Source organism: Gadus morhua, chromosome 10, assembly GCF_902167405.1.
Source record: "Gadus morhua chromosome 10, gadMor3.0, whole genome shotgun sequence".
Classification (NCBI taxonomy): Eukaryota; Metazoa; Chordata; class Actinopteri; order Gadiformes; family Gadidae; genus Gadus; species Gadus morhua.
Window position 1 is genome coordinate 14820323 of NC_044057.1, and position 20656 is coordinate 14840978.

The 20656-nt window shown below is 47.1% G+C and overlaps 1 protein-coding gene and 1 long non-coding RNA gene across 51 annotated transcripts in view; one reads left to right on the forward strand and one right to left on the reverse strand.

The window, feature by feature from the left end:
- Window positions 1-658: 658 nt before the first annotated feature.
- On the forward strand, window positions 659-20434 carry LOC115552208 (uncharacterized). Its single transcript, XR_003978285.1, has 3 exons — window positions 659-892; window positions 1316-1440; window positions 20320-20434. It is a non-coding gene; the product is annotated as an uncharacterized LOC115552208 (long non-coding RNA).
- LOC115552155 (protocadherin gamma-C5) overlaps window positions 15645-20656 on the reverse strand; it is a 297188-nt gene continuing 292176 nt past the window's right edge. For 31 of the 50 annotated variants that reach the window (XM_030367983.1, XM_030368014.1, XM_030367999.1 and 28 more), the window contains one exon: window positions 15645-18720. In XM_030367983.1, coding sequence (XP_030223843.1) covers window positions 18341-18720 — 380 coding nt within the window. In that variant the 3' untranslated portion in view covers window positions 15645-18340. The remainder of the gene's footprint in view (window positions 18721-20656) is intronic. The other 19 variants (XM_030368003.1, XM_030368013.1, XM_030367993.1 and 16 more) reach the window with 1 other exon arrangement.

The window sequence follows — 20656 nt, forward strand, 5'->3', positions numbered from 1 at the left end:
TCTAACCCAGATGAATGGGGTCAATCATTCCTGGGGTTACAAAAGGCTTCAAATAAATCGATTGGTATTAAACATTATCCACATAAAAAAAAAAATATGAATGAATCATATTTTTAATAAAGATAATATCGATAATAAACTGTAAAATTGTATTACATGATAGAGCTTGGAAACGTGATTCGTGGTAGGTATCACAAGGCTTATTTATTATTATTTATTAATGTTTCATCAATGTTTATTTGTAATCCACGGTTGAATCGAGAAACAATTCAATCAGCGATGGGAACCATCTCTTCTGAGTCAGCCAATCAGACGGGTCGAATCACCCTCAGTGTCGTCATGGGAGCATCAACCCTGCGCTCCAATACCCATACTAACCATACTATTTAGTATGCCAGAAAAATATTTTGTACGTGTCAATACATAGTATGGAAAATTAAAAATGCCAAAAAGAAAAACAACAAGATGGAGTACTTCACGCATTTCGCAGTAAGCAAGCCAGGATGCTTTTTGGCTTTTCTGCCTCACATCCTCTGCGGAACAGAAGATGCGTCACATCGACTGAGCCCGCGATGTCGATGGGTGGTACTGCAGCTGCGTTAATCAGTGAAATCACTACCTATCGTATGTCTAACTTACTATGCTATGTGCAAAAATACATATACGCAGCAAGTCTCCCTATCCCTACAGTGCATACAGGTTCACTAGTAAAACATTGTATAAATACTTATACGAAGTCAATGTAACGGCCTAATAGTGTGAAATGCGTCTTTGATCTAGAATGTGGAGTAATTGAACAGTTAATTAGGGAAATGATGAGCCATCCACAATATCCAAGTCACGTTTCAACGGTTCCAGTTTCAAGCTGCTGTCAGATAGGAAGATTCCCTCGGTGAGTCAGTATTGTTATTATATGAACAGCATAATCTATGTATATTTAATATGCTGTCGTTGATGAATGCACGGTAGTTACTACACTGTGAGAACCAGTCCTCCGTCAGAAATGTCGTTCCACCACTTTCATGGCTGTAGTCATCACTATTTATTGTAGACATTTCCTATGGTCGTTATAGACACATGCTTCAGTTATGGAATTCGCATATTCAGAGAAAATTGTACAATTCAAGGAGGGTGCAATGAATATGATGCATACTTATCCTAGCTGCTATCTATACGGGGCCCAAGGGAAAGCACAAGGTAGTGGAGGCCCACAGTGTTTGTTTATCCACAATGTGGTTTTTTTTCATGACTGTTGATGAGCAAATACAAATGTGTTTCAATGTATTGAAATGTTCATGTGTCTTTCTCAACATAGACACACTTACTTTTATATACCTCTGAAATGGCCGTAAGCTGGGCCGCTTCTACATGTTCGACCCCCGCAAGATGTCCGTGGAGGAGTTCTTCGGGGACCTCAAGACCTTCAAGACCATGTTTGAGGTCTGTTTGTGTCCCCACATTATACCACAGCATTGTTGTGTACTTGAATCAGGGAGAATTGATTTGGATTGGTCAATAACGTCAATAATTTCTCAAAGACTGACCACCTCTGCCTTGTGTTTTGAGTTTTTCATAATTATGTTAATAATTAAGCTATTCATCAAATAAATACTAAAGATAAAGGGGACATTTTGAAAGGAATACACCTATCAAGTCTTGACTAAAGTACTAAGAGTGCATCTAATTTAAATTAGTATTTGCGGAGGATATTTGACATAAAAATCCACCACTGTTTCTCTCCTAAATGACTAGGCGACTGTTGCCCCCTGTTCTCAGCATGGTGTGCCCCATTATAGGCCCACTTGTATGACCCTGTGCATATGCTTGCCCACAAAACTCCTATTAACTAAGCCTACTTACTTCTCAATGCAGTCATTTGCATTTTGAACATCCCCCCCTTTGCATACCGAGTCACGCCTCTTTACGAATGTGTGTGTGCGTGTTTACATGTTTCTGTGGTTCTTATGAATGGCGGTCACCTCATGTTGAGTCTGTCAGTCTCGCCTCAGCAGCCCTAAAAATGGGAAAGATGGGACTCATTGACCTAAACACCCAAGGGGAAATGACTATAGAGGGGTTTTACAGCATTCTGGAGAAGGAGAAAGTACAAAGAATCTGAAGACAAAGTTCCACAGAGAACAGCAAAGAAGGAGGGGTGGATTGAAACCCATGGGTGAAGTGAAGGATGCATACAAAAAGAGTCTTGGGGAGAGTGTGGGAGCGAGAGTTGAGAGACTGTGGCTGGGTTGGCTGTGATGAAGTGATTAGCTCACAGACAAAAGAGGAGTGGTGTGGATCAGAAGGCTGGGTTTTTGTCCTCCCTGGGAGTGCTGTGGGACCCCCCCACATTCTCTATGTGTGTGTATTTATAATTGGCTAGTGTAATTTTTGGGTGTGTATTTGTAATTGGCTACTGTGTAAATGTTTGCCAAGGCCCCAATCGTTCTCAAGTATCCCTATGCCTTTACGTCAATACGGTTGCTCAGCTATTTACAAAAACATTAATCCTCAACTGCTTGTATGCTTGTTTGTTTTTTTCCAGTAGCCTATATGTCAAGGCGTGTAAACATGCAAATACAATTTAAATTGCAGGGACCGGCGTACATATTTGTTGAATTATCTCAACGTCTCTTATTAGATAAACATTTAAAAAATATGATGAGATGAAACTCGATGTCTCTCATGGTAGTTTTCCAGAAACAATTGAGGTCTCCAGATTGTGTTTTGTCTATTATCCTGAAGCTGCAATACAACAGACGCGTTGTTTAAAACATCAGGCTGGTGTGTTCAAAGTTGCGTGTTATTGTGACCTTTCCTTCGTCATTTAGTGAGTGAGCCTATTTATGGTCAGACTAGATCGGCTTTAGCCTACCGTGCGGGGGCTATGCGATTCATTGAACTGTAGTGAAACTGATCAAGCGTTGCCGACTGCTGCTTAAATTAGCTATTTAATCGCTCCGATTCACCCCTCCCTCGCTCGGTGGGTAACGGCTAGATGTGTGTGCGTGTGCGACACTAGGGTGCAAGTCCGACTGCCGGCGGAAAGCAACAGGGAGATCGCGGCTATAATAATTGGCCACGGCGCTGCCAGACGACACAATGACACGGCCATCGATGCGTTAGCAAGCTACACGGAGCAGGCGACCAATGGCATGGTAGAAGGCTGTTTTTCAGAGCAGCCGATTGGCTGGCCAGGGGAGGCTGTCGGTCTCCAGGTAGCAAACTCTTGAAGGAGAGAAACGGGAGGAGCGGAATGGGGGAGAGATGGGACCTCATCCGTGGAGGAAATGAACAAAGCAATATACATTTAATAAAAATACGATTATATCTGGTAGAAATAAGATTTATATTTTTCCCTCCAGCATATGTAGCTATGCACCTCCCTTATCCTCATCCATTTACATCTCAGCGTTTTCCTCAACCATCCAACATGTTTGTTATCCTATTGTTCATTCCTAAAGAAAGCATGTGCATGTGAGATTAATTCAGGTCCTTCTTCAATAGTGTATGTTTTGGACAAATGTGACACACAGCTTTAGACAAGTGTGTCTGCTGAATCAATTAATGAATAACCCATTCAGTTTTAGGGTTTTGTTTACATGTGTCAAGCTTACATCCACCGCTGTGATGCCCGCTAAACAAAAGAGAACGGATTAGCGGCAGACAGCTGGGAGAGGACCTCGGATGACCTGCTTTAATATTTCATGTGTATCTTAGACATTCGTGAAGTTGTATGTACTTATTTGGATTTGTATCATTATTTTGTCTGTGTCTGTGTATTCCTGTCTGTTCTGAGTGTTTTCCTGTGTGTGTGTGTGTGTGTGTGTGTGTGTGTGTGTGTGTGTGTGTGTGTGTGTGTGTGTGTGTGTGTGTGTGTGTGTGTGTGTGTGTGTGTGTGTGTGTGTGTGTGGGTTCCTCTGTGTCTGTTTTCTCCTGTGTGGCTGTGTTTTTGTATGTGTGTGTGTGTGTCTTATCCTGTTCCTCTGTCTGTGTTTTGTGTTGGTTTGGGTGTGTGTGCGTGTGCTTGTGTGTGTACATATTAACCTTGCCTTTCCACTCCAATGTTATGATTGACTCGTCCTATCTCAATGTTAGGTCCCCTTTATGCGATTACTCGGTTGCTTGTAAAACACCCTTCAATTAGCATCCAATTAGCAAGGGCAGTCCGGTGGCAACCGATTGGCTGCGCTTTCATATCTCTGAGTGACATCTCCATCATCGCCGTCATGTCCACATGCTCACCCCAGAGCACAGAGTAGTGTGTGTGCACTGTAAATTGTGAAATTCACAGTAACTAACTGGCAGCAATGACAAGTAACTTACAGTAAAAAACGTTTGTGCTATTGATCTGTAAATATAGCGTGTTGCTATTCACGAGGATATCAAATGCATACATTGTAAATACTATTTAGAGAATAATGCAGACAAAAACGTTACGTATCTAGAGGCTCCAAAGCAAATAAACAGAGAGAGAATGGCTATAGTAGTTTAATGCTACTGTGGATCTCTACAGTAGTATACTGTTATTGTGAATAACTACAGTATTATAATGTTTTCTCTGCATTTATCCAGTTGTTAAGTTATTATTGCGACTGTATGCTGTAGTGTGTTTATTACTGTGATTTATTCAGTATGCAGTTTATTAGTTTTTCTAACGTATTACATAGTACTATACTGCAAAACTGATTCACAGCACTGTAATTAACTGTGGAGAAACACAGTAAATTACTGTGAATTCCACAGCCATTTTTAGTGTGTGTGTGTGTGTGTGTGTGTGTGTGTGTGTGTGTGTGTGTGTGTGTGTGTGTGTGTGTGTGTGTGTGTGTGTGTGTGTAATTGTAGTGATAGCAACATAGCCATTTAGCTGAAGCAGCTGTAACTGGGATTGAAGAAGTGGTGGTGGGGGCTGGCTGGCGCTAGGGGTGGGGTGGCTGTTGCTCGGAGTGTGTGTGTGTGTGTGTGTGGGGGGGGGGGGGGGGGGGGGAGCTGGTGTTAGGGGTGGGGTTTGGGGCTGGGAGGGACCAGAGAAGAGGTTGGTTGGCTGCAGGCTGAATGGAGGGTCGATGCCCACAGAATATCAATAAGGACCAGGGGTCACACAACCCAGGGCTATAACTCTCTGTCTATTTCTCTCGCTCCTTGGCCTGTCTCTGTCTCTCACTCTCTGTAGTAGATCCCTCATGCATGCTAAACCCTGAGCTGAAACTAGGGGCACTAGGTATTGGAGTAGTTTATTCCTGTTGGCTAAGGCCTTTTTCATTCTGTGCTACATAGCTCTTGGGTGGAAACCCAGGCTGTGGTATTCCCCCTCTGTCGGCTGATTGTCCTGCTCCGTCTCTTACTTAAATACTGAGAAAATATGCTTTGTTTTTCTAGTGTATGTATAACTAGAAGGGAGGGATAATGGGGGAAACCTAGATCCAATGTAATAATAAAACACTTGTAGCAAGAAGTGGGGTCTTTCCACCGTGTACCTCTCCATACATTGAATCATATCTGCTGATCCATTACACTAGTATTGGGTTTTAGTGAGGTACTCTACATAGATCACTAGTACTCACTAGTACTCACTAGTACAATGGTGACCCAGCAGGCTTGATTGTGAATTTTACTACCTGGTTAAATCCTGGGACATTTTTGGAACATTCATGTAAACTATGATTGTAATAAAAAAGTGTCTGTTGAGCTGTGTGCCTCCCCTTGGAGGGGCTGGCGGTCTTGGGGTTCATGATTAATATTGTCCATGCCTTATGATTTGGAGGGGAGTTTACAGGAATCTAATTTACACTGATGAGACCTCTGAGGCCATCATGTCTGGACTGTCCCGCAGTCACAAGGCCGTGTGTGTGTGTGTGTGTGTGTGTGTGTGTGTGTGTGTGTGTGTGTGTGTGTGTGTGTGTGTGTGTGTGTGTGTGTGTGTGTGTGTGTGTGTGTGTGTGTGTGTGTGTGTGTGTGTGTGTCCCATACATGTCTATACGGTTCAGTTGGATGTGTGTCAGGGAGATTGGGCCCCGCCCTTCTGCCCCCTATCTCTCCATACACATTAATGTAGGTGTGCCTTCGGTCGATTGACCTCCATCATCTGAGACTGCACCCTTGACATGCATGGATGCATGTCATGGGCGTGTATGTACGTGTGTGCGGAACCCATACATTTCAGTGCAGTGCAGTCGGAAATGCATATGTGACCTATATACTGTGTCTGTGTGGGGGTGTGTGTACAGTGAATTAGACGGCGTGAGTATTCAACGTGATTGCATCCGAAGTGACACATGGAGGTTAACCTAGATGTTGATCGTAAGATCCGCAGAACATTCATAGCATCCAAAATCTTACAGGTATTAACAATGACACCCAGGAGTGGCGTGGATTGGTTCTTGGGATTGGATCGAGGAGCTGGCTAAGGGAACCAGGCTTAAATCAAAGACAAAACACTTGTTTCCTTGCACTTGTTCATCAGCATATTTAAGGGATCCAAGTGTTCGAAAATGTTGAGCAATTAGCATGCATACCCCCAGTCACTCTCACTCACACACACACACACACACACACACACACACACACACACACACACACACACACACACACACACACACACACACACACACACACACACACACACACACACACACACACACACACACACACACACCTACCTTTCTTCCGCTTAAGGAGACATGGGTATTCAAGGGACATTAATATTGAGGTGGGAGCTGTCTCCTCAGGGCTCAGACTTCAAGCAGGGAGTTCAGCGAAAACTGGAGGAGAGGAGATTTGAGGCTCTGTAGAAGCACGAGGAGACACACATACTGTAAACCACACACACACACACACACACACACACACACACCTCAGCCAAGTTAAAAACACCCTCACTAAGCCCCACATCTCTTAAAGGGGATGACATCATTCCTCTGGCCCAGTAACCATGGTTACGCATGCCTCCCGCTGCTCAAAAGTCAGCACCCAGCCTCCCCCTTTTTCTCACTGTTTAGTCATCACGTCTCTCTCTTTCGCACCCCTGTCTCTTTGTTCTCCACATCTGCACCACTTCCCTCTCTTTTATCTCTCTATTATCTCTCTTCTATCTCTTTTATCTCTCCGCCGTCTGCTTCCAGTCTGCCATTTTCTCCCTGACCTCCATTTCCTCTGTCTAACACACTGAAGCAGGAGATGGCGTTGGGGTGGCTGTTCCACCGCCCTAGTAGAGAGAGAGAGAGAGACCAAATCCCATTTCTACCCCTCACCCCTTCCCCCTCCCCCTTGTTTTGAAGGGGGAAGGGGTAAGGGGTAGAAATGGGATTGGGCCTAAGACGCAGACTACGACCCATAGTGGCCACAGCAGAATGTCTAAAGAGTGCCTCCTCTGCCAGCCAGAAGGCCTCAGGGCCAGAGAGATGCCAGCTGCTCACTACTGACCTTTAGGAGGCTGAAGCGGCCCTAGAGAGGAGAGGAGAGGAGGGGAGGAGGGGAGGGGAGGAAAGGAGAGAGGGTGGTGGAGGGAGGGAGGGAGCCAAGGAGACGAGGGGGGCATGTGGGGGGGAAGAGGAGTGGAGATGAAGGGAAATTAAAGGGGTAGACGGGGGCAGAGTCAAGGGGAGGAGCTTATGGTAGAACTAATTAGACAAGGGGAGATGAGGAGAGACAAACAAAAGAACAATGGAACGTGCGGAAGACCAAAACCGAGGGGGGTGAGGAAAGGGAGCATGTGACACTAGACCTGAGACAAAGCCCCCTCTCCAAGGAGCCGTAACGTGATGGACTACATGGTGACAGCGGAGGAAATGAGAAGGGGGAGGTCAGGATCGGCCAAGGGGCCAGACCCTCGACACCATGACACGGTGTGATGAATGAATGGGCAGCGGCTATGGCTGTACATTAACATTAGGAAATTAAGCTAAAGCTGAGCTAAAATAAGAGCTGAAAATGAGAGAGGGGTTGAGTGTCGTGTTTAAAGCCCCTCCCTGGGGTGATTTGCATCTAGAAACACCAATAGAATATAAATGAAGGCCATATCATTTGTTCAAAGCCTCTTCCTTCTTGACATGCATGTTTACCCGTGACCGTGGTCCACAGGGGAATACACACACATGGGAAGCCATGTGTGTGTATTGGAGAGGGGGAGAATGTATTGGAAGCTATTGTCAAGCCTGCATTAAAGTAAGCAGCTTACAGTCTCTGCAGTTCAGCAGCTTTTTTCTGTATGTATGTATGTGTGTGTGTGTGTATGTGTGGGTTGACAGGGGGGCTGTGAATGGGACTTGACCCTGGGCCCTGTCTGTCCTAGCCATTCGACTTGCTGTGATGTTTCTGTGCGAGTACATTCATTTTGTTCTCCTGGACCTCCGTCTCGGCTGGATCTGTGGGGTCCCCGTCTTCAGCAGCATCTTCCTCTGTGATCCCGTTGCCTTCCTTTGTCTACTTCTTCAGGCTCATTCACATTGATAATCTGTTGTCTCCCCCTCCCTCTCTCTCTCTCCCTCCCCTCCTTTTCATTTTCTTCTCTCTCCCGTCTATCCCGCCCTCTCTCCGAGTGATCTACTGTGGGTGACGTCGCTCGCCTCTCTCGCACGCTGTCCTCATGTCTGTCTGTCAGTCTATCCAGCTGCTGACACACACACACACACACACACACACACACACACACACACACACACACACACACACACACTACCCCATCTCGCTCCCTGCCGACCAGCCAAGGAGAAAATGGATGGTGGAGGTTGCCATGGAAACTGTGAGCCTATTTGTGCTCTGCGCTGTGTGGCGGAAAAAACGCACAACATCATGTGCTGTTCTGTGTGGTGCAGAATCAGCGGCATGAATATTTCAGATTTATGGACAGGGATGAGACCAGTGAGCGATCACACACACACACGCATACTCACACATAAAATCACCTCCACACACACCCTCGCACATTCATCGGGTTTTCTTTCTCAGTCTGTGCGACAGCTCTTCTCGGGACGAACAAGAGGAGCGAGGGGAGATGCAGGAAGGCGGCCAACCTCCATTTTAACTGGCACAAAGAGAGAGAGAGACCACGTGTTTTAATCTGGGTTAGTGAGACGTGGTTAAGAGGACAAGGAGAGAGAGACCAGAATAGCGCCTTTAAAAAATACATAGGATGGAAATATAACGTATAAAAGGATTTTGAGGCAGTAAATGGCATGAAACAACCACAGAGTTTACAGAGAGCAAGAGACCATGAGATGCTGTTCTTAGAACAGTAAATGAGGGCAGATCAAATTTGCCTTTATCCCATTTAATTACACACACATCCACCACAAGATTTAGTTGCACATAATCTGAATTGTGGACTAGACCTCTGCACTGCACCATCCAGCATAACCTTAACTCTGAGTCAGAACATGTTCCACTTTCTCTGACTGGCTGCTTTTCCCTTACATCTTTGCGTGTTCTGTCTTAATGTGGCCTCTTAAAATGCGTCCGACATAGGGAAGAGGCCGTGTTGGGGTAAAACACACTCATGTGGGTTTTGGAGTGTTGCTTTTAGTGGCCTGCTAGTTCAATTCCCCAGCACAGGAATGTTTCTTCTCCCCTGATGATCTCCACATCTGTAGCAGAGCACGGCGTTCCCGGTATTCCAGCATGCGGCTGTCACACAGGAAATGGCTCCCATTCCACCCTGTTGGACTTCCTGTGTGCGGAGCCCCCTCCCCCACCCTCTCCACTCTCACCATTCTTTGAATAGTGTGAGGCTGTGTGTGTGTGTGCGTGTGTTTGTCTTTTTTCTTGGTGTAAATGGCATAAAAATGTACAGAGACAGGCAGACGTAGGGACAGAGCCCTGCATTATCCCCACTACAGAATAAACTACAAAATTCCCCAGACGTCTCTGTGTGGACGCCGCGATCCCTGCATTCCTGCCTCTGATTCGGCGGGCGGGGGGGGGGGGGGGGGGGGGCGTGGCGGGTCAAGGGAACGGGGGCGAGGGGAGCTGGGACGAGGTCGGCGTTGTATGGGAAGGTCCGGTGGAGGGTGGGGGGTGGGTATCGTCCCAGGAAGGCGCTGCGCTGTCGGTCGATCTCCCTGAAATATCCCCCACGGCAGCTGCAGCGTTTCAGCCACCACACACCTGTCACCATGTTTGGGGGGGGGGGGGGCACATGCCTCCGAGTCAGAGCCAGCGTGACCGTGGAGCGGGCGGAGGTAGCATGACCCCCGGTGAGGGGGGAGGCGGGAGGGGGGAGCGCTTAGTGTGCACTTAGTCTCCATGGTGCTAGTGCTATGTACCACCAACTCATACATATCACTATTGGTGATGTTTAGCAGCTCACACACACACAGATGTGGCTGCGTGTATATGTGTGTTTAAGGGTGTGGCGGTGATTAAATGTTAAAGGGGCAGCGGGCCAGAGTCTCTGAGGCTGATGCTGTGATCCTAACATTAGCTCACTGCCTCTCGTGATCCTGTCCTTGTTTTTCTTTTTTCCCTCTCCCTGCTCTGCTCCTTCTTGCCTTCCCACCTCTGTGCTCCTCTCCTTTCCTCCTTTCCTACCTGTCACCCCGCTCTCTTCTCCGGGTCTGGCTGCTCGGGAACGGCACTGTTGTGTTGCCATGACGACGCCAGCGGTGGGGGAAATGGATTGGAAACCAACGTGTGTGTGTGTGTGTGTGTGTGTGTGTGTGTGTGTGTGTGTGTGTGTGTGTGTGTGTGTGTGTGTGTGTGTGTGTGTGTGTGTGTGTGTGTGTGTGTGTGTGTGTGTGAACAGAAAGGGGGAGGGGTGTATGTGGAGAGCATGGTTTGTAAAAAGAGATAGAGGGGATTACGTGAGGGATGGAGAGTTTAGGTGTGTGTGTGTGTGTGTGTGTGTGTGTGGGGGGGGGGGGGGGGGGATGCCCTACAAGCAGACGGAAGCCTTTGATCCCTTGAAGCACCCCATGTGTTGAGAGGAAGGAAGCCAAGCCATTGTTCTCTTCAACGACACATTTATGAACATAAAGTAACAATATGGTCCTAATGTATCAATATAAAGTCATAAAGATGATACGAATCATAATCTCTCACATCCGGTCAATGAATCAGAATAATGACTCATATTTTTACCACCAGCCCACCATTTTTGTTTTTACACATCCTGGATTTGAGAGGAGTGATGTGGAAAAAGATGATGCAAGATGGAGAACCTTCCTCTGTAACCTCTGAGAGAGAGAGAGAGAGAGAGAGAGAGAGAGAGAGAGAGAGAGAGAGAGAGAGAGAGAGAGAGAGAGAGAGAGAGAGAGAGAGAGAGAGAGAGAGAGAGAGAGAGAGAGAGAGAGAGAGAGAGAGAGAGAGAGAGAGAGAGAGAGAGAGAGACCCTGTCTGATTTACATCCTCCCACCAAAACAGGCTCATGCAATTGAATAGGATAAACCAGGACAGAGAGCGAGAGAGAGAGTGTAGGCAGAAACAGAGAAGAGAGAGTATAGGCAGAAACGGAGAAGAGAGAGCGCGTATAGGCAGAGAAGAGAGAGAGAGTATAGGCAGAAATAGAAGAAAGAGGGATGGAGGGAAAGACGGAGAGAGAGAGAGGGGTCTTTTGAGATGGAAAGAAAAGAAGAGTGTGGATCATTCAAAGAGAGCTTTGTGTGTTTGGTCTGCATGCTGCTGCTGGGGTCCATCTCGCTGATCTGGCAGAGAGAGCCGGCAGAAGGGCCACCATAAAAGTGTCTCTTTAAGTATGTGTGTGTGTGTGTGTGTGTGTGTGTGTGTGTGTGTGTGTGTGTGTGTTAGTGTGTGTTAAAAGGCCAGTGTGACACTCCGCCATGGCCACTTTACCTCTCTTCCTCGGTCACCTATTTTTCCGCTGTCACGGAAACAAAGCCACACTGCCTTCCCCTCCCAGGGCTGAAATTACCAGTCATTATTTTAACCATGACTATGGTTGGTGTGTGTCTGTGTGTCTGTGTGTGTGTGTGTGTGTTGGTGCGCGCCTCAGATATATATATAAGTCACTCAAACGAGAACAAGATGTTTAAGTGCGTGTTCCACCCGAGCTATTTTGAACATCAGCCATGTGGTGAGGGAAGCTCTGACAAAGGAGAGGTCTGCAAGCACCACTTGATGTGAGGTTTGGACCGGGCTGTGCCCAAGTGTCTGTGTGTCAGTGTGTGTTTGTGATTGTGCGCGCGTCTATTTGCAATTTCCTGTGTTAAAAAAAATCTTCCATTGTATTGCTTTGACTTTCATATGGACGATCCAGCAGCCTGTTTTTAGAAAGTTAGAATCTGAAATAAAGGAAAATAATCACATATATCAGATATAGCAGCACCCTTCATGCAACTTTAATTGTACATGAGAGAAGAAAAACCTATTTCCGTTTTATGTATGTATTAACTGGTAAAGCTAAGATATGAGAGTAGTTAGTGATGTATTCACTAGTTAACTGTCGTCCATTCTGAATCTGTTTACCAACAACATCACAGCTGCACGCCACACAATCCAGAACTGATCCATATAAAGACTGGGGTCTAATCCAGCCTTTATCCTCCGTTTGAGTGTGTCTGCCCCGCCGAGCTCTGCTGGCCACCATGGTGACCCATATCACACTGGCCTGCTCTGTCCTCACACTGCAACAGCTGCCACAGCTGTGTGTGTGTGTGTGTGTGTGTGTGTGTGTGTGTGTGTGTGTGTGTGTGTGTGTGTGTGTGTGTGTGTGTGTGTGTGTGTGTGTGTGTGTGTGTGTGTGTGTGTGTGTGTGTGTGTGTGTGAGAGATGGTAGAGGGATAAATGAAGACAGGAAGTGGGAATGGGAACTTTGTCTGTGTGTGTGGTGGGGGTTAATGTGTGTGTGGTGGAGCTATTTGAGTGTGTGGGGGTGGTGGCTTCGGGGCGGAAGGTGGGAGGAGGCGCGGAAATCCCAGTTCCTATCCCGCCAAATGCAGCTGTTACATCACATCCTGTCCTCTCTCCACGTGCGCGCTGGGGGCCTCCTTCCTGAAACCAGAGCCCCGTTTCCCTCCTCTCCAGCCCCGCTGCAGATGGTCGTCCTCTCCACCTCTCCTGGCTCTCACTCCGTCACGTGTGGGAGCACAAGTCTCAAAAGCAACTTTATTTGTGATCAGGATTGTGTGTGTGTGTGTGTGTGTGTGTGTGTGTGTGTGTGTGTGTGTGTGTGTGTGTGTGTGTGTGTGTGTGTGTGTGTGTGTGTGTGTGTGTGTGTGTGTGTGTGTGTGTGTGTGGACACTCAGGATGTAAGGATGCTTGTGATTCTGACTAACCTTGTCGCCGCACAAACATGCAGTCCATTGTCAAGGTCCAATCTCTCCAGTGTTGCACACACACAGAGACATACGCAGACAGAGACACACACAGAGACACACAAAGAGAGAGAATAGGATAAGAGGACAGTGATGTATGAGAGAGTTTCCCAATGGAGGGAACAGAGCACAGAATTTGTGTGTGTGTACAATGAGTCACAATGTGCCTAATTAAATAAGAGTGTGTGGGCTGGGAGGTGTGTGTGTGTCCTCTGATAAGAGGGGCTGTGATGGAACAATCCCCCTATTCTGCTGGATGTCCTTCTGGCCCCCCGACCACAGGAAATGGTTGCGTCACATGACAGGTCATGAGAATACCGGCCCCAATGAGTAATGAGAGAAGAAATTCAAAGACTGTTTATATTCTATAATCTGATGTAAGGTTTAACTGGATGTGATGTTCATATAATATCCAAATGACAAGTTAGTGTTTATTCCGCACTATTAAAATGTGAATGACTCTCTCTCTCTCTCTGCATGCACTGCATCCGGGCCAGCCTCCGGCTCCAGTGCTTATAGACTGGACTCACTCACCTGTTTTTCCGTCTGTGGGAAATCCTCTGCAGCAGCACGTTTCCTGCTAACGGTCCTCTGTGTGGTGCCAGGTTTAACTAATGTGTGTGTGTGTGTGTGTGTGTGTTGAGCCCATCCCTTCATCTCGGTCTGTGGGCTTGGGGCCGGGGCTAATAACGACGGCCACAGAAACGTTTAATGAAGAAGGGTCTGGGCGCTGAACAGGGGAGGGACGCCGTTGATTGGGGCAGAGGGTTTCCATGGCAACCGCACTACGCCGGGAGAAAACAAAAGGGGCAAGACGTCGGGCATTTTGGGCTCATGAATTCACGCTGTTCGATGTTTCAATGTGCGCTTTGTCGATATAGCTGCATTATTGAATGAATTGTGACAGCTGAGAGCCTTCAGAACAATGGATTAAAACCTGTTCAATACACATGTACGATGATTGGTCAGATATAACTATCTTTCATGTTTGATCCTTTATTCTCTCTCTCTCTCTCTCTCTCTCTCTCTCTCTCTCTCTCTCTCTCTCTCTCTCTCTCTCTCTCTCTCTCTCTCTCTCTCTGTGTGTGTCCATCCATTGTCTGTAATTTTTTACACCATTTACACAAAGAGACTCACCCCATCCATACACGGTGCCTGCACTGCATCTCACCGAACAGTGTGACCTGCACATCCCCCCATCCTCTGCTGCACCAGTGAGCCACGGCAGGTACCCTTTGTCTGGCTTAGTGACGTTCCCTTGGCTATTAATAGAGTTGTTGTGCAAGCCAAAGGAATCTGGACATGTAGCCTGTCTCCCACGCGTCCACGAGCATCTCCCCACTGATCTCCCGGCCCACAAGAGGAGCCTATATCAATAACATGGAGGGTAAACAGTAGGAGAGCCAGAAGGACTATAACTAGACCGCAGCCGAGACGTCTTTAGGAGCATACTCTGTGGGAAATCAATGGGAAGTTATTACGTTGTTTGTTTGCTCTGTGAGTTGCACTGAACCCAACCACAGACACAAAAGAATGAAGGGCCTGCGTGAGCGTAATCTAATTTACGTAAATCGACTTGGCCTTTAAAGATCGGCCAATCGGGTCGAGTTGCCAGGCAGATTCCTGCCCCCGACATAAACTCCCCTGACTGCCTGATGGCTAGGGACATGTTGGCTTGGTGGGTTAAGGTCAACCTCATCAATATGGAGAGATCTGGATTTAATTATATTTAGCCAAGGCGATCATGTTTGTCATAATCATGGTTACATTTGAAAAAATATACAATGATTTAAAGTGCATGGGCTTAATTTCTGAGCTAATATTATGTTCCGTCTGTGAGGTAACATAATCCAGGGGTCTTTCTGGCGGGCACTTGTTCAATCCCGAAGTAATGGGCAGCAATGATCAACAGCCTCCTATAATGTGTCATAATATGGCGTATATGATATATTTGAACACAAACAATGATCCCTAAAGGTTGGTTATTTGAGACTCAGGAGTATCCAGCATCTGTCCTCTCCACTTGTCAAACGGTCCCTTAGGACACATCAAACAGAACTAGGATGGAGAATGCCTCAAGGCTGCTATATGTAGGTCCCACATACTAAAAACCTTTTGTCAGGCTTAGGTTTGATAGAAAGTAATGATTTCAACCTCTGCGAGCCTTGACTCTACCTAGTACCTAATGAGGTATCTCTGAGCTCGTGGTCATGTTGCTGTGGATAATAATGCATCTTATGAATGAATTGTAAGTCACAAATTAATATGATTAGTTATGTATGTTTTGTATTGTAATAAAAATAGCATTATACGAATCAACACCCAAGCACAGTTCCACATACAATGAAGTATAAAGATAAAATGAATTCAAGAGGCTTAACATAGCTTTTAAAATGAATCTTTTATTTGAAATGTCAGTGTTCAAGAGAAAATAAAACAGCAATATAAATATTAGCATCAAAATAAGAGAATAACACAGGGGTATAGCGTGGGGGCTAAGCATTTATAAGAAAGATAATACAGCAGGATAGAGTAGGATTAATTCCGCAGCGGACAGACTTACACATATAATATTTATAGTTGTTTGTTCATATGGACAGAAAGAGGCATTCTTTCACAAATGCACAAGATAAAATCACAGCAAAAGAACATAAAGAGGTTACAGAAGGATAGAAACATTTCCAATATATTTTTTTGTGGTTTCTTTTCTTTACAGGGTGATAAAATAGATAATAGAGAGAAAATGAACACAAAAATATGCGCAACACATATCAAGAGTTAACTAGTCTACGCGTGTCACTTTGTATACTTATCATCTAAAGTTATCGTCATTTTAATTCATTTATTTACACTGAAAAGTTAGTTGGCTTCCATGGTGCTTAGTTACTACATTGCAACACAAACTGTTTAAGAACATCTCAGATTTTTATTCTTTTTATCTTTTTCTTTTTATACTGTGGTTTTCAACTTATTTTTTTTACTGTGAAAAAAAAAATGCAACACATTCCAGTAGTAAGCCACGTCTTGTGGATGGGGGGGGGACTCTTATTTTGAAAACGCTGGACGTGGTCCCTACTATACAACTGGCTCATACCATCGACAGGACGTGTGTTTATTTACAGAGGGGAAGAGCCTCCACAGAACCAGAGGGTTGGACTAAGTGGTAGAGCGCCTGAGCTTGGCATTACAATGTGGATGTAAGGGTGGATTACCAAGGAGGACTGAACCACCCCTCGCTGCTTGATCCTCAAGTGGTTTACCCTCCTCTCCAACATGGGCCGATGTGCTGAGCTATATGTGGCTCAGCGCATTAAAGGTAGCCAAGCGGGAGGTCAGCGGCTGAACCGGGGTACTACTTTCAGCACGCGAGAACCAGGTTTGAGTCTAACTCCTTAGTCTCACCCTAATCCTGCTACCCCAAAGCGTTCCCCCCTGACAGCTCAACCCTCTCCACGACACCTTCATCTAGTCATGCAGTGGCGTCCAGCCGTGGTCTCTTGGCGGACAGACAATATGGCGAGAAAGAACCACTTCATGTCTTCTGGTATAAACGACAACCTCTACGCTATCAAGCTTATCTTTTTAAAAAGAAAAACGAGGGAGAGTTGTCTCGTGTCAGGAGATACTACCAGCACTTTAGGGTCGAGGGGAAGTCGTGGGGGAGGCGTGTGGGTGTTGGGGGGGGGAGGGGGGGAGAGGGGTACTCAGTAGAGGCCCTAGCAGCCTGCAAGAGTTCTAGAAACTCCTAAGCACGAACATCGTTTTTTTTTTTCTTCATCTGAAAACGTCTACATGTTGTTTATCCCCTAAAGACTGAAGTGATTACTACCCCTATGTCATCTCATGGTTTATCATACTAACAGTGCGTTTCTTATCGTTTGGCTCTAAGACTGTGGCCGCCACAAGAGGCGGGGGAGGGGGGGGGCCTACAAGCGGGTCTGGAAGGTTGAGGGACGGAGGGTTTGTTTGTTAGCGTAGGCTAATGCTAGTGTTCCTCCGCTAGCTCTGAGGAACAACCCAAGGTCCTGCCCACAGAGCCCTCTGACAGAACCTTCCTAAGGGAACATGCTCGGATAGTCATAGAAATCGCCTGAGATCAAAGTCTCATTTTATTTTTTCACTATGCTTACAAAAGTGTGTCCCCGCTCCCCCCTGTATTTATTGTCAAGTAAATGCTACGTGTGCATCGTGTTGACCTGCGTTTTTGGACGGAGGGACATAAGACTAAAGACGTCCTCCTTGCTTTTGCGATGCATAGTTTTGCAACCATTTAAAATACACGTGGTTTGAACCTAAAAACAGCATGCAAGCAGAGCGATTAATACCTGTTCAAACAATAGCAAGTATAGGAGTTGCGTGTTTGTGATTTTTGTCCCCCCCTAATCCTACATAGTAGAGCCTACGTAGGAGTAATCAAGTGGCAATCTAGCGTACTTTACAATAGATGGCTGTTTTCCATCTAGGGAAAGAGTGTAACAAATCCTACTTGAAAACACGCCACAAATCTTCATCTCTGAATACACCACTGGGTACACCCTGGACGGCGCCGTGAGGCTCCTCACAGCCGGCCTGTTCGTAGGTAGCGAACACCAAGCTCTTTTGAATTGGACATCAAATACAGCAACCTGTCACACCCACAACCCCCTCCCCCCTTCCCCCCCACAAAAGAATAGACTTGTTTACCATCAATGATTACACGAGCAATACGAGGAGAAAGCGCTGCCAAAGGGACACCGTTCTCCGACAAGTAAATATATACGACAGCCTTCAAGCACATTCAACTTCCTCAAGGCTCTTCCAGAGACACTTTACAAAGAACCCACCCAACGGTGTCCGCGTGATTTGTAAATCGGTTGGTGGGTGAGAGCGGGCGGGTTTGGGTGAGGGCGGGGGCAGCAGAGCAATCAGCTGCCCTGGCTGGGAGGGGAGCAGGGGTGGGTTGCGGGGGCAGTGAGGGAAGTTTTTTTTTTTTTGTTCCTTTTTCTTTCTTTTTTTCACGATCCATCATCAGTGGTCGAGGAGGCTGGGGACTGCATCGCCTCCTCCAGCCGCCTTCCCCTCGTCCTCCATCCATCTTCCTACTTCTTCTCCTTCTTGGTGGACTTCTTCTTGGAGGCGGGGGTCTGGGCCGCCTTGGGGGGCTCCACCTGGGCAGAGGCCTGGGATGGGGGCAGGGCCTGCTGTGGGGCTTGCTGGGCAGCCGCCTGCTGCTGTTGCTGCTGCTGCTGTTGCTGCTGCTGTTGCTGCTGCTGCTGCTGCTGCTGTTGCTGCTGCTGCTGCTGCTGCTGCTGCTGCTGCATCAGCTGCTGCTGGGGGTTAGAGGTCAGGGTGGCGGTGCTGCCCGGGATGTAGACGTTCTGCCGGTAGTCGGGGACGTGCTGCAGGGTGAACTGGGGGCTGTAGCGCGTGCTCAGTCCCATGGTGCCGGGTCCCAGGGTGCCAGTGGCCTCACTCACTTCTAGGGAGAACAGGGGCAGAGCGGGGGTTGGGGGGGGTTGGTAAAGGGTAGGGAGGGGGTAATAGAGAGGGAGGAGACACAGAGAGAGAGAGAGGGAGGTGGGGTGGGGGGGGGGGGTACTTGTTAAGCGACATGGCGTAGGAACGTGTTACACAGTATTTGAAGAATTGAAGAGAGGAAACGTGAAGGGTGTAGGAGGGAGATGGACTTGAATACGTCCTAGATACTAATGCTGAACACAAGGACAGGAGGGCTGGGGAGGAAGTGGATCTGGGGCAGTCGCTCACTGGAGAACAAGGCTTCTGCACGCTGAATGGATGGTTATGTAACCCTCATTTCACTCCGCTGAGTCAAAGTCAGGGACCCTTCTTAAGGAAGGACTTTGTTTATGCGTGTGTGTGTGTGTGTGCGTGTGTGCACACATGCGTGTTTATCTCTAAGAATCGCCCTGACTGAGTGGATGACGCAATACCCCCCCCCCCCCCGCACTCTCTTTCCACTGCCCCTGCATTGCAGAAGACACATGTACCCTCCCCCACTGGGTGCTCTCAAAGGACACACACATACGCATGGACGCACACACACACACACGCGCGCACACACGATCGATAGCCATCAAGGTGTGATTCAGTACTGCACTAAACTGGCGAGGTTCTACGCTGCTGATCAGTTACAGCTCCTCCAGAATGTGAAGGCCGATCCAGCATATATCTTTAGCAGAGGAACGACCTTCGTCTCTGTTCCCTGGAAGTACTACGTGTCCCTGTTATTCAGCTGTATTCTGAGATACAGGTTATCTCCCAGCCAAAATGGGCCATCTCCCTCTTCTTCTCTCTCTCTCTCTGTCTCTCCCTTCTCTCTGCGTTAACTCGGGTGGAAAAATTCAACATCCCTTCTGCCGCAGTATCCAAGAGGGGGGATGGTGTGTGTGTGTGTGTGTGTGCGTGCGCGTGTATGTGCGCACGTTCACCCCAGTAGGGAGGAGACTAGTGGTGTGTCAATGGTTAGGACAACAATAGAAACAATGAATTGAGCTGGTGTGGCGAAAAATCGTATTGATTCTGTCACACTAAACATGTTGTTTATTAGCAAGAGCTACGTTTTCAAGGCTTCAATCTTTTATTCTTGTTTATTCTTTGTTAAAATGACCATACGCCCTCAATAGCAACAGTTGGGGAATGATTCACTGTATGTGCCTGCATTTATGTGTGTGTCTGTGTGTGTGTGTGTGTGTGTGTGTGGTGCGTGCAGAAACTGCACCAAAATGGAACCCTAAGTTGAAGAGCTATAAAAAGCTCTTCACTCAAATGACAAAATCGTGTCTCACTAAATGTCCTTTAGCTCATCATCAAACATTGGAGCTGTTGACAGTGGAAACACGCATTCTGTTATTGAGCTAAACAGCGGACGGTGGTATCTACGTACATGAGGGGCGTAGTGACCGTACCGATGCCGGTCTGAATATTGTCTGCAGCTTCCTCGCTACTTATTGCAATCCTGAATAGCCCCGATCCCATTCTAAACTCTATCTGTGTGTGTGTGTGTGTGTGTGTGTGTGTGTGTGTGTGTGTGTGTGTGTGTCGGTCAATGGGTCTGTAGCTGACAGCACAATGAGCCATGGAAACATCAATGTGGACAGAGGGGACCTTCATCCATCCCATGAGTCTGGCATGAAGCCCTCCAGCTACAGAGGAAACCTAGCCTGAGCCCCGACCCTGTCCCCTTCTCCTCTGCCGTCCACGTCTGTTGTGTTCGGCTGACTTCCTCACTACAAGGCTTTGGTTCTACTGCGGAGAGCCGTGGATTAGACAGACCTAAAGGAGATGTCTGTCTGGAACGGGTGATGGGGCCTCATTCATGACCAAGGACACAGAGAGAGGAGAACGAGGACAGAGTGGGGATGGTGACATGGGATGAGAGGGGGGAGGGGGAAGGG